This window comes from Centroberyx affinis, unplaced genomic scaffold (genome assembly GCF_046629955.1).
Source record: "Centroberyx affinis isolate AG114_WGS23_722 - 3 ecotype Tasmania unplaced genomic scaffold, CSIRO-AGI_Caff_v1 ptg003351l_1, whole genome shotgun sequence".
NCBI classification, from domain to species: domain Eukaryota; kingdom Metazoa; phylum Chordata; class Actinopteri; order Beryciformes; family Berycidae; genus Centroberyx; species Centroberyx affinis.
In genome coordinates, this window is record NW_027281347.1 from 174896 (window position 1) to 186795 (window position 11900).

The 11900-nt window shown below is 44.1% G+C and overlaps 3 protein-coding genes across 5 annotated transcripts; all 3 read left to right on the forward strand.

The window, feature by feature from the left end:
• The first annotated feature begins 3399 nt into the window (after window positions 1–3399).
• On the forward strand, window positions 3400–8610 carry mterf4 (mitochondrial transcription termination factor 4). 3 transcript variants are annotated; one of them, XR_011696560.1, is made up of 5 exons: window positions 3400–3427; window positions 3771–4218; window positions 4360–4544; window positions 5479–7555; window positions 8474–8610. XR_011696560.1 is itself a non-coding variant. In XM_071538818.1 (5 exons), the coding sequence occupies exons 1-4, from the start codon at window positions 3401–3403 to the stop codon at window positions 5872–5874; spliced, it is 1056 nt and encodes a 351-aa protein (XP_071394919.1). In that variant the 5' UTR covers window position 3400; the 3' UTR covers window positions 5875–5876; window positions 8474–8608. The 3 variants fall into 3 exon arrangements, 2 of the variants coding, with proteins under 2 accessions (XP_071394919.1, XP_071394918.1); XM_071538818.1 differs by having other exon boundaries at window positions 5479–5876; window positions 8474–8608; XM_071538817.1 differs by lacking the exon at window positions 8474–8610 and having other exon boundaries at window positions 5479–7864.
• Window position 8611: 1 nt separating this feature from the next.
• LOC139660622 (probable G-protein coupled receptor 148) lies at window positions 8612–10031 on the forward strand. Its single transcript, XM_071538819.1, has one exon. It carries the CDS (start codon window positions 8614–8616, stop codon window positions 9559–9561), a length of 948 nt encoding a protein of 315 aa, XP_071394920.1. The 5' UTR covers window positions 8612–8613; the 3' UTR covers window positions 9562–10031.
• A 308-nt stretch (window positions 10032–10339) lies between these two features.
• Window positions 10340–11874, forward strand: LOC139660604 (probable G-protein coupled receptor 148). Its single transcript, XM_071538777.1, has 4 exons — window positions 10340–10578; window positions 10697–10957; window positions 11132–11294; window positions 11479–11874. The coding sequence occupies exons 1-4, from the start codon at window positions 10340–10342 to the stop codon at window positions 11872–11874; spliced, it is 1059 nt and encodes a 352-aa protein (XP_071394878.1).
• Window positions 11875–11900: the final 26 nt, after the last annotated feature.

Genomic DNA, 11900 nt, shown 5'->3' on the forward strand with positions numbered 1-11900 from the left:
TTACAGCTCTGCAGATAGATTCAGCGTACTGTCTTTGTGACAAGGCAATTAACATTAAAACCCACAGCTATTGATGGGCAGCCATTTCTTGGTGGTGATTATGTGGCTCTTAATGTTGGGCTGAAATAAAAGCAGGAAAATGGTTTTACTTAAAAGGAAATCATTGAGTGTTAAAATGTGAATGTTCATGAAATTCCAAGTTTCATACTCAACTCCTACTCAAGTGGCAGATGGTTGCACTTAAAATTTGTAAGAGTGTGCCACCTGCCGTACAGGTGTAGAATATCTATCACTGAAGTGTCATTCAAGTGACATTAGACAGCATAGTTTGAAAACCAATTGCAACTGGAGAAGCAGCAGCCCAGCTCTAGCCTCCTCAGCCCCCAGGAAGTGGTGATGCTGGTTGTGCCCAAAGTGCTGCAGGGCTTCTGGATTAATCCGGCAATCCTCTTGTCCATACCCCCGCTGCAGCTCAGCGACCTGGCCGTCGGACTCACGACTTCCTCTGAGCCTCCCTACTGAAGCCCCTGTGGTTCCTCTGAGTCTCGCTACTGAAGCTCCTCTGGTTCCTCTGATCCTCCCTACTGAAGCTCCTCTGGTTTCTGTGAGCCTCCCTACTGAAGCCCCTGTGGTTCCTCTGAGTCTCGCTACTGAAGCCCCTGTGGTTCCTCTGAGTCTCGCTACTGAAGCTCCTCTGATTTCTGTGAGCCTCCCTACTGAAGCTCCTGTGGTTCCTCTGACCCTCGCTACTGAAGCTCCTGTGGTTCCTCTGAGTCTCGCTACTGAAGCTCCTCTGGTTCCTCTGACCCTCGCTACTGAAGCGCCTGTGGTTCCTGTGAGCCTCCCTACTGAAGCGCTTGTGGTGCAGGATCTTTGATGCTTTGGGGCTGTTTTACTGCTAGTGGTCCAGATCTTGTTAAGATCGAGGGCATAATGAATTCCATTAAGTATCAGGATATTTTAGCCCAACCTGGTTGCCTCTGCCAGGAGGTTGAGAGAAGGACCTTTCAACCAGACAACGACCCCAAACATACATCAAAATCACCACAGAAATGGTCACGGGAACACAACTTGTCTCCAGAACCCTCGTGAAAACCTGCGGTCTGAATTGAAGATGGCAGTCCACAAGCACAAACCTAAGAATATCAAGGATCTTGAAATGTTCTGCATGGAGGAGCGGTCCCTCCCAAAGTGTTCTCCAACCTTGTCAGACATTACAGTAAGAGGCTATTGTACTAAAGTATAAAAGTGTACGAGACTCCCATATGTTTGAGCCCAAAATATGACTCATTGCATGTGTTGCATGCGACCGACCGAAACTTAAATCCGTTTGATTCCAGATTTAAGTTGTTATAGTTGTTGTGTTCTAGTGGTTAAAAGTTTTATTTTGGAGTAGAAAATGCAGCAGTCGGACATGTAATGACCCGGAAGCGGTAGGCTATATTTGTTAAGTCTGTCTCGTCTTAGCTCTTGCAGTGTTCCGGAACATTAATATGAAACAGAACTTCTTCAAAAATGTAAAAGTTTACAGCCTGATATTATCGTTCTGAAGCAATTTTGCAAATTGGCAGCCTCGTTCACAGTGATGGATTACCTTACTGACTGAATTAAGTCTCCAGAGTTATTTTCTATGCCGTTTGGAAGTGAATGAGCCCGAGTGGTAGCCTATGGCAAAACTGATTTTAAAATATCTTTAATTGTGGCACATGCATGTAAAAACAGTCAACATTAAAGGGATTTAAAATGTCAAAAATTAGCAAAAACTCAAATCACGCTAGAGTTGTCCTTTAACATAGGGTACTGTATGCTAAAGCGTTAGCGCACAAGGTACAGAGATGAGTTTCATCCCCCAGGCAGTTCTAAGAAAAAGATCCTAAGCCAAAGGTGGCACGCTATCAATCAATTATTTATTTATGTATGCATTTATTTATGATTATTTATTTCACTGACACATATTTTATTTAATTGTGACTATTTTGGTCCGCCATAAAAAATATATATTGTAAACCACAAGTTGAATTTGGCGTCTTTTTCGCAGCCGGCAAACGTTCACACAGCAAAACACTAAATAACATTAATACAATACACTTCTTATTTCTGCATGTAGAGACATGAGCATTGAAGGCATTATGGCAATCTGCCTGGTTGTCGCTGTGGGACTTAGGCTAACCAAAGCAACTCTAAAATAGATGTCAAGTTTCCAAATCAAATTTGTTTAGAACGGTTCATAAAGTAGCTTTGCATAGCAAAGATATTATCTATAAACGTATTTAAAACACAGGGTCTCCAGCCTTATTAATTGTGTTTGTCCGCATCAGATTACCGTGGGCATTGTGTAAACCAGTATACCTGAGTATTGCCTCTTGTAAAGCTAAACCATTCATAGCATGGCCTCATAAAATGGGCCTATTCAATAATCAAGGTGCTGTCGCTTGCACTGAGGAAAACGACTTATTCAGAACTTCTACGATCTCTACCTTAAAGATGGCCTGGAAAAAAAACCCTCAAGAGGATGATAGTTAGGCTACTGTAGACTGTAATTACACAGTCTCATAAGTTGCAAATAGGTTGCTAAATTAATGATTTTTATTTATTTTATTTTATTTTATTTTTACAGGCGATGGTAGGTTGGATTTGAAAGAAATAAAGAAAAAAATATATACTTATTAATATGTTTGGCATGACAATGTACTGTCTACAGCGTACTATTACGTTTTTCATCTTCCATTCATGCCTACGTTTAAAATTCAGGATAGGCCTCGACCCAGCAGTTAAAGGGCAACATTTTTGTGACACTGCTGTACCATTTTATATGCTGTCTGATGGAAGCTTATATCACAGGAATCCTTTAATCAAAAATAAGTGCAAAAACTGTGCAAAAACTAACAATAATAATGGTGAACAACCGATGATGATGATAACCAACATAATTTTGTAGGGTAATAATGAATAAGTATCCTGTTTATATTTTATTTGTGAGGATGGATGGTGCAGGAGTAGCCTACAGATTTGATCCTGTAGTTTCTTTATCACTATAGCAGAGAACAAAGATCAAGCATCAATTGCTAAAATGTAGGCCTATTTGAAAGCCACATAGGCTATAATAAAAAAGAAAAAAATCACATCTGGGAGCCGGGAGCATGCAGGACTAATGTTCCCTCTAAACTATGTGCGTCGGTACAAGATAGCTTGATGATCTAATAATCTATCACATTGAATAATATTGTCAGTCATCGGTCATTGCTCGACTTGTAGAATTTAGAAAACTGACCTCCCTGGTTTCAGGAAAATATGGGTAACTTCATGCTTCTATATTTGCAGGATTTTGTGTTCATGCCGGAACCCATCTGTAACAGCGACCGCTGAAAGAGGGAAGTATTTTCACGACGGACAAGCAAGCATGAGTACCCGAGTAGCAGCACGTCAGGTGAATTATGAAGCTAGAAAATAAGACAATATCGCCTTATGTTTTAGCCAATTGGTTATTAGACTGAAAACTCCTTATTTTATCGACTTCATATTTCTAAAATCTCGTAGAAATGTTTGCAATAGAAGTTAGCCAGCCAATAAACCCCCTTGATAACCTTGATGTTTGCTAACTTCAGCTAATGTTATCTCCATACTCGCTTTTCCCTCCTCTGTTGCTACACTATGTCCATAGCAGTTACCTTTGTCCTGTTGTAGCTTTTCAGCATAATGATATGCCACTCCGTCGTTAGCAAAAAATGGGGATATAACTTGTGTTTATGGTCATCTTGTCTATTCCACAGGTTCTTCAGTGGACTCTGAGAAAAGCCACTTCCCCTGTATTCATTACAGTTCAACCTGGGAGATGTCCTGTATCGCACCGGCAGTCGCTCTCCATAGGGTGCAGATTCCTCTGTTCCTCCACCAGCCAGAGTAACCTACAGTCACTGCAACACAACCATAAACTAGCTTCTTTTCCTAAGCAGCAGGTCATAGAGCTGTCCCTACGCTCTTTACTCAATATGGGCTTCACCGACACCCAGGCAGAGCAGGTGTACGAGACAGTGTCCAAAGCCAGAGGAGGGAGTGCTGCAAAACATGCCCTCTCAAATCTCACGGCTCTATTCGTCCTGGGTCTCAACCCCTCTAGCGTCTTGAAAGTGCTGGAGAAATGTCCTGAACTTTACCACGTCAAGGACTCGCAGCTTCATCAGCGCATAACCAATCTGCGGAAACTAGGTTTAGCTGAAGGTGAGAGATCATGGTCTTTGTGCAGCATAGTTTATTTGAAGCATTGGGTTGGGCAAGTGCAGTTCATGCTCAGAAGTACTGGATATGTAATGTGTGCTCTGCATGAATATCCCAACATTATATCCCCTTGTCTCCCCGCAGGCGGTCTTCAGAGAGTGGTGGCCTATTACCCCCCGATCCTGAGCGTGCCTGTGAAGAGAATCAGAAGTGTGGTGCTGTTCCTCAGAGAGAAGTGCCTGTTCACCGTCCAGCAGGTCACAGACATCCTCAGAGATTCTCCAGCCATAGTGCAGGAAGACCTGGGTCAGCTGGAGTACAAGTTCCAGGTCAGAATACAGACCTAATGAGAGACAAATAAGACAATTGGTCCTGACATTGTCACACTGAGGAAAAGTCTTTTTATTTTTGATGCATTTTAAATGAAACGTGAAGGAAACTGAACAGAAAATTGCAGTTGTTATGCTGAGCGTGAGTGCTGGTCCTGTTAGCCCACAGATTTGTTGACTTCCTCAAAACTTGACTAAACATTATAATTCTCAGCCAAGGTCACAATAGTTGTAAAAGACAACTGCATTATAGGCTTTCAGGTGACATGACGCCATCGTCCACAGCTCTGGGCAGCAGTGGCTGGGAATAGCTGATTGTGTTTCTAAATGTACAACTTGGCTGTCGCAACGGTGTGGAATAGATAGGGTTTATTTCTGTGCTGTTTTTGCCTGGGAAGTGGGAACTGATTATTTACTATCACTGTCTTGCTATAAACACATCTAATTTGCACACTAGTTAATGTATTTAGTAGAAACTAGCATTAATAGTTGCTTCGTGCTTAACGTTAACAGTAGTTGCTTCACTAAATTAGCCTCCTGGTGAGCTTTGGCTAACAGTGCCTAAAGCCAGCTGTTTATTCAGGTTAACTGAGCTGACTCTTCTCAAGCTACAACTCATAGTGTTCCATTCACTCATAGTACCATTCAGTAACTTTTACTTATAACACAATATAACTCATAACAATTTTTTTCAGGTATCTCTTTTTTTTCTAGCCAGATTGTTAAATATTTTGCCATTATTTGCACTCAGCTAATTCTCCACAGGACATCCATGATGTCGCTAGCCATGGTTGTTGGGAGATTTGTAATGCAACTGCAAAGCCTCCATAGTAGTGTAATTGAATATTAGTTATGCTCTTTAAGTGTGTTTTTGTCACTCTAAAGTGATTGTTGCAATGTTTGTAACAGCATATGTTCCCCCATCTTTCCACAGTATGTCTACTTCCGCATGGGTGTCAAACAAGCGGAGATGGTGAAGTCCCAGCTGTTCCGCTTCTCTCTGGATGAGGTGCGCTGCAGACACTGCTTCCTGGAGCGCAGGGGCCAGTACCAAACCCCAGACAAGAAAGGACAGACGGAAATCATCAACCCCAAACTCAGCAGCATCCTGCACGTTGACCAGGAAACCTTCCTCACAGAAGTTGCCAAGGCAGCAGCAGACGAGTATGACGTATTTCAGAAACTGATGGCGAGAGAATGGCAGGAAGAGGAGCAGCAGCAGCAGAGGGACACCGAAGCTGATAGTGATGATGATGATCAGGAGGAAGAGGATGATGACAAAGATGAAGTGACTGGAGGGAGGAGTGGATACATGAGGAGGAAGAAATGAGGGTGAGGGAAGGAGGACTGTGGGAGAATTTGTTACAACCTGGTTCCAGGAAGTAACAATGAGGGAGTCATAAGCCAAAGTAAAAGTTATAACAATAATTTATTAACTAAAACTAAGGACTAAACAACAACACAAACTACATCAAACCAAAAGAATAGAACAAAAGGTGTGCATAGGTGAGGAGGGAGAGAGACGCTGAATGGTCTGAAGGTCTGAAGGTGCACTCCATTGGCTCTGATGACGACCCCGCCCACCAGGCTCCTGCAGGACAGACAAACATGCACAGCAAGCAGAGCAGGAGAGTGGGAGGGTCGTCACACCCCCCTCCATAAAAACAGGGTCCCACCGGGAACCCCTGTAACACAAGTACACAAAACAAGTTTACAAAATACGTATTTCTCCAGCCCACCTGCCCCTGGCCCGCTTCTTCCCCATCCTCAGCAGACCTCGGTACCTAGGCAGTCATTTAAGAGGTAGGTAAGAACAGCACAGGAGACAAAACAGGAACCAGAGACAAAAACATTATAGTTAGGCTTCCAAGGGCTGGGACAGCAGGACCGTCACCATGTTGTCCGTCCCCTTAACATGGCGAATGTTAAGGTTGTACGATTGAAGGACAAACAGGGGAGACTGCACAGCAGTAGACTTCCTGACACAGATATGGGCAATTCACTCACACACTCCCACCCAAAAGAGATGACACTCTCACTGTCATCACCTCAGGCGGGAGAAAGTGTCGGCCAGAGCAGGAGAGTGGGAGGGTCGTCAAAATTGAAAAAATTACATTTACAGTTGTAACACTGGCAAATAAAAATGTCAACTGGTTGTTGTTGAACTCAAAGTTTTGTCAGGAGCGGCTATAGAGGGTTCTTATCTAAAACACACCTAATTTTCTCCACAGTTTTGTCAGACATACTGTGAACAGACAAGCTTGAAAAACATGTCATTGGTGCTGTATCTCCAAGTTCAGATGGTTGTTCTCTCCTGAATTTACTCTCCACACTCCTTTGTTGTCCAAAGTTAAGTGAACAGTGAGGTTTGAAGTTGAATTCTGTGCTTGGTCAGGTTCACTTGGAGATATACGTGTATTTCATCATTATTATCTAAGTGGCCTCATCCGGATATGAGATGTGATGATGTCAACATTAGGCTAATAGATAAGGACACTTTGTATTGATAAGTTATAACAACAGTTTGTGTATTCTGTCTGGGGTGAAGATGGTGAGAATAACTCCAGACATCTCTTCCCTCTGATAAAGGTTTTTGACTTTCTTTTAGTGGCCTCAGAAGTTGGGTTAAAGCAATTTGTCAGCGGCTTGATTGCCTTGATGCTTGATGCGATGTAATTAAGAGGGAAAGTATGAGCCTAATCCTTTTAATGAAGTTCTTTAAGTGGTTTTCAAATGAGTTCTTACAAATTAATTAGATTTGAAACTCAGAGGACATTGAACAAGTAACATGAGGAACAGCCAAGAGGTTGGAAGCACCACCCCGTTACTATGTGACAGCCGAGTGGCCATAGCTTTCTACATCCCTGTATTATCTGTATGAGTCAACAGAGAGTACATCAGCAGATAAGGTCAGTGAGTGACTAGAGTTGTTCAGAGCAGCCATTGATTTATAGAAGCATAAAGCCTAATGGATGAGCAGCACTCGTACGTTTGTCTGCTCTGGACATCAGGTAAGAAAACTCATTCAGGCTCTATTTGTTGCTGAGGGGAAATGATTTCAACCAAACATCACCTTTGGTCAATCAATAATTTGTCAATAGGTGTGTCTGTGCAGTGTTTGAAAAGAACCAAGTGATTTTCGGGTTTTTGTTTTGAGAGTTTGAACATGGAAGGGAAGCTGTATGTAGCTGTATGTATGTAGACAATGTATGTATGTGGCAACATTATCATATTTGTATTACTGCTGATATTAAATAATCATCAATTTAATGAAAATGTTAAACCCTGTTGTGCCACCTGATAGTATATCTTAAAGATAAAGTTGTACAAATTTAAATTTGAAGAGATGTAATGTCTATATATACATTCAAATTATTATTATATTGATTATAAATATTTCTTAAAGGATTCAGTTTGCAACATAACATTCAAGGGACAAAGTCCATTACTGTATGCTGTGGTTAATATGTAAATTTTGGTGTTGCTCATTTTAATAATGATATGGAAATTGTTGTCCAACAAGCTTTAAAAAGTCCTACCTATCTAATCCTGATCGAAACGGAGTCAGCAGGAGGCAGCTTGATAATGTAGACAAATGCAGTACAGTTTTGCCCAACCTGCAGTATAACAAGATGATGAATATGTGAACAACAACACATATTTTAATTAAAGGCCATACAGTAGATAATACACAGTTGCTGATAAAAGGTTCCTCTGTGTGGAGACCTATATTTGGTCACTGTAGTCAATTAGGTTGCAATGCATTGTGGTTGTCATATAAAATAGTCTCTCACTATTTGCATTTATATTTTATAATTTGCCTAAAGTAAGTAGTAAAAAAGGTCTACAAGGCTTCAACAAAATACGTTGTGGAGCTGGTCCACTCAGAAGGTAGCCTAATATTAATTCCTGTCTGTTTTCATCCCCAGGAACCTGCTGGAGAAAGTAGGCTACAAATCATAAAGCACAAGTCACACATCAATATCACAGGCAAACAAATTAAAATTTTTACACACAATAGAAAGAGTATTTCATAGCATCTGTATCTGTGTCAAACCCCAAAGACAAAATGACATCAATAAAAATGGCAAACCTCACACAGGAGTGGTTTGAGAATCTGCGCAGTTGGCACCTAGAACTGTTCTTCATCCCCACCACCGTCATCACTCTGGCCACCTTGCTCGCCAACCCTGTCCTCCTGACATGCATCTTCCTGTCCCGAGCCTTGCGTCAGGAGACCCGTTACCTGCTGGTGGCCAACACCCTGGCGGCAGACATTCTCTTCCTCATCCTGAACCTGGCCACAGTGTTCTGCAATGCCTTAGGAGCTAAGATGCCCCTGCTCCTGTGTGAGCTGATCACGGCTGTCACTGTCACCTCCTACTGCTGCGTCATCCTCACCGTCACCCTCATGGTGGCCGACACCTATGCGGCGGTCCGCTGGCCGCTCCGTTACCACGACTTGCTGCCGCCCGCCCGCACCCACCGCATCCTGGTGGGGGTGTGGGTGCTGGCAGCCATGTACCCCCTCTCCCTGGTGATCGTGATGGAGGTGGAGAGGGACAGTCCCCCTGAAAACATAGCTGTGTGTCTGGTCCTCATCTCCCTCGGCTTCATGGAGGCCAAGAACATGGTGGGGGTCCACATCTACTTCAGCATAGCAGCGGTCATCTGTGCCTTGCTCATTTTGTACTGCTACATACGGCTCTACATGGTAACTAAGACCCAGGGCATCTGGCAGAGCCGCTTCTCCAGGGCGCGGGTCACCTTGCTGGCCCACGGTGTCCTGCTACTGCTCTACTTTGCCCCGGGCGTGGTCTTCACCGTGGAGCTCTCCCTGTTCCAGACAGAAGGCATAAGCCTGGACATCCGTGTGTGGATCAGCACAGTCAATATGTGTGTTTTCATGTTGCTGCCCAGGGCGTTTGCTCCTTACCTGTATGGGCTGAGGTACAGGGAGATCTCTGATACTGTGCTGCAGCTGCTACATCGACACAGGAGACTCAGTCAGGCTTAAAGACACATTGGAACTGTCTGTCATTTATACACACTGGGCAGTGAAATAAGAATTGGCATTTCAACTTGACCAATGATTGAAAAAATAAATCAAATCTCTTGTGATTTACATATTTCAGTTGTATGCTTATTGTCTAAGTTGTCCTCCAGCAAACAAAAAAACTACTCTTCCAATGTTATGTGCTTCATATGAGGTTTGGCTCACCTGCAACACCCTACTTTGTTGTTTAACATAACATCACTCATGGCTGTTGTGAAATGTAAATGTTTCTGTGAAGAATTCAACATCCCTGCCAACTTTAGTATTCGCTCTTGAGTTATTTTCATAAGCACTGCAATTTTTTAAGGTGGTTTTATGGTATTTATTTCTTTTTTGGAGATGCTTGTGGGTCTTTCTTTGTTTCTTCAGTTCTTTGTTTGTCTTGTGTTGAGTCGTCATTAAACCCATAACAGATATGTTGAATAAATTCTATTTACCAAAATATGTGTGATATCATTACGTAATGTAAAAGCCATGTAGAACGTACCACTCAGACTCAGCTTTATGGCCATAGTAACAAAGCACTTAACTCCATTTGCCTCCAAAGTCTTGTTTGTCTAAAACTGGGTGTCCAAGGAGATCATTAACAAATGGCTAATCGACTTGGCGTTTTCAGGCACTAGAAGAGACAGGGAAGCACCATCTCCTCTCACTCAGTGTCATTAGCCAGGACGGGGTTGTGGATGGAGGTGAGGCGGGCAGGCTGGCTGCAGTGATGGGGACTGACAAGGACCCGATTATGTCTCTGCTGTGTGCCGTCGGTAACTGGTACAACAGCTCTGGCCTGGCAGAGAGACACATGCGTCTGTCCACTGAGAGCAACGCGTCTGACCCGCTGCAGAGACAAGTGGAGCTCTTCATCAGTGAGTGGTACGTCCTGCTGTCTCTGCACCACAGGGTGCTGCAGCTGTGCCCCATCTTAGGGTTCATGGCTGTTTCCTTGGTGATTCCTGTCATCCTGGCCAAGATCCTAACCAGGTGAGTCATGCACACCTACACACACACACACACACACACACACACACACACACACAGAAATACACAAGAAAGTCTACCATTTTAAAATACATCTATTATGTTCCTGCCATCCTCCTAGGCGGCAGATGCGTCAGGAGACACGCTACCTTCTCCTGGCCAATGTGTTGCTCAGTGATCTGCTGTTTCTGACAACGTACATGCTCAGTACCTGTGTGAACGCAGCAGGGGTGCTGATGTCCGAGTGGGCCTGCGCTACCATGCTTTTCCTGCTGGGGGTGCTATACAGCTCTGGGATCCTCAGCACCAAGGCTATAGTCCTGGACACCTCACTGGCAGTGCTGGCCCCCCTGCGTTACTTTGCCCTGTGGCCAGTATCCAGGTATGGGGTTGTAACAAAAAAGGCATTGAGATAGTTAACCATGGCTTTTGTGGTAAAATACAATACAATTCTTTACTATCTTTGTCATTCTGTTCAAGTGTCTGTCTTCTTCATTCTCGCTCTCCCTCTCTCACACACTGTAACATATGTGTCCTGCTCCCTGTCTCTGTACAGGACCAGGAGGGCCATTGTGGGTATCTGGGCCGTGTCGGTGCTCTTTCCAGCAGGCTCTGCAGGTGTGTTTGTATGGTACCACGCCACTGACCCTTGCTCCCTCCACATCTGCTCTGCGCCTCTGCTCCTGGTGCTCACCGTCAGCCTCTCCACACCCTTGCAGGTGGATCACAAATCCTTGATCACAAATCACGTGTGCTAGTGTTTTTATCAACTTCCATACTTTCCCAAAAGTGCCCTAGAGATCACGATCTGAGCCTCATGTAGCTGCAGTGGCACTGTCATTACACAGCCTTACATCACATGTGCGTCTAATTTATTTATGTATTGACTGATGTTTTCCACAGATGACTTTGCTCCTGACAGTGACCGTGATCCTGCTGATCTTGCTCCTGGTCTTCACCGGTTATGTGGTCCTGTACTGGCGCACTCGCATGGCGGGCGTCTGGAGGGATCAGCGCTCGTCCCGGGCCAAAGGAACCTTCCTCGTCCACTATCTCCATCTCTTCCTGTCCTGCTGCCCCTTGCTGGTGGTGGCCATTGAGCTGCTGCTGTACTGCCATCACGGCGTCCAGGACCTGCGTGCCAACCTGTGGGTGTCTCTGGTGGTGTGTAACTTGCTGCTGGTGCTGCCCAAAGCCCTCGCACCCTACCTGTACGGCTTAAGGTACAGAGACCTGAGAGGGGTCCTGCTCAACTTCTACGGTCTGAAGAGACCCTCCGCTGTCGCCCCGTTGATGTGACTTAGGGGTGCATGAAATACAACAAA

Excerpts from the sequence above, each read along its gene's own strand:
- LOC139660622 (XM_071538819.1), top strand. The coding sequence starts at position 8,614 with ATGACATCAATAAAAATGGCAAACCTCACACAGGAGTGGTTTGAGAAT.
- mterf4 (XM_071538818.1), top strand. The coding sequence starts at position 3,401 with ATGAGTACCCGAGTAGCAGCACGTCAG. Across the intron at positions 4,219-4,359 it reads GAAACTAGGTTTAGCTGAAG|GCGGTCTTCAGAGAGTGGTG; the intron begins GTGAGAGATCAT and ends GTCTCCCCGCAG. Across the intron at positions 4,545-5,478 it reads AGCTGGAGTACAAGTTCCAG|TATGTCTACTTCCGCATGGG; the intron begins GTCAGAATACAG and ends ATCTTTCCACAG.
- LOC139660604 (XM_071538777.1), top strand. The coding sequence starts at position 10,340 with ATGTCTCTGCTGTGTGCCGTCGGTAACTGGTACAACAGCTCTGGCCTG. Across the intron at positions 10,958-11,131 it reads GCCCTGTGGCCAGTATCCAG|GACCAGGAGGGCCATTGTGG; the intron begins GTATGGGGTTGT and ends GTCTCTGTACAG. Across the intron at positions 11,295-11,478 it reads GCCTCTCCACACCCTTGCAG|ATGACTTTGCTCCTGACAGT; the intron begins GTGGATCACAAA and ends TGTTTTCCACAG.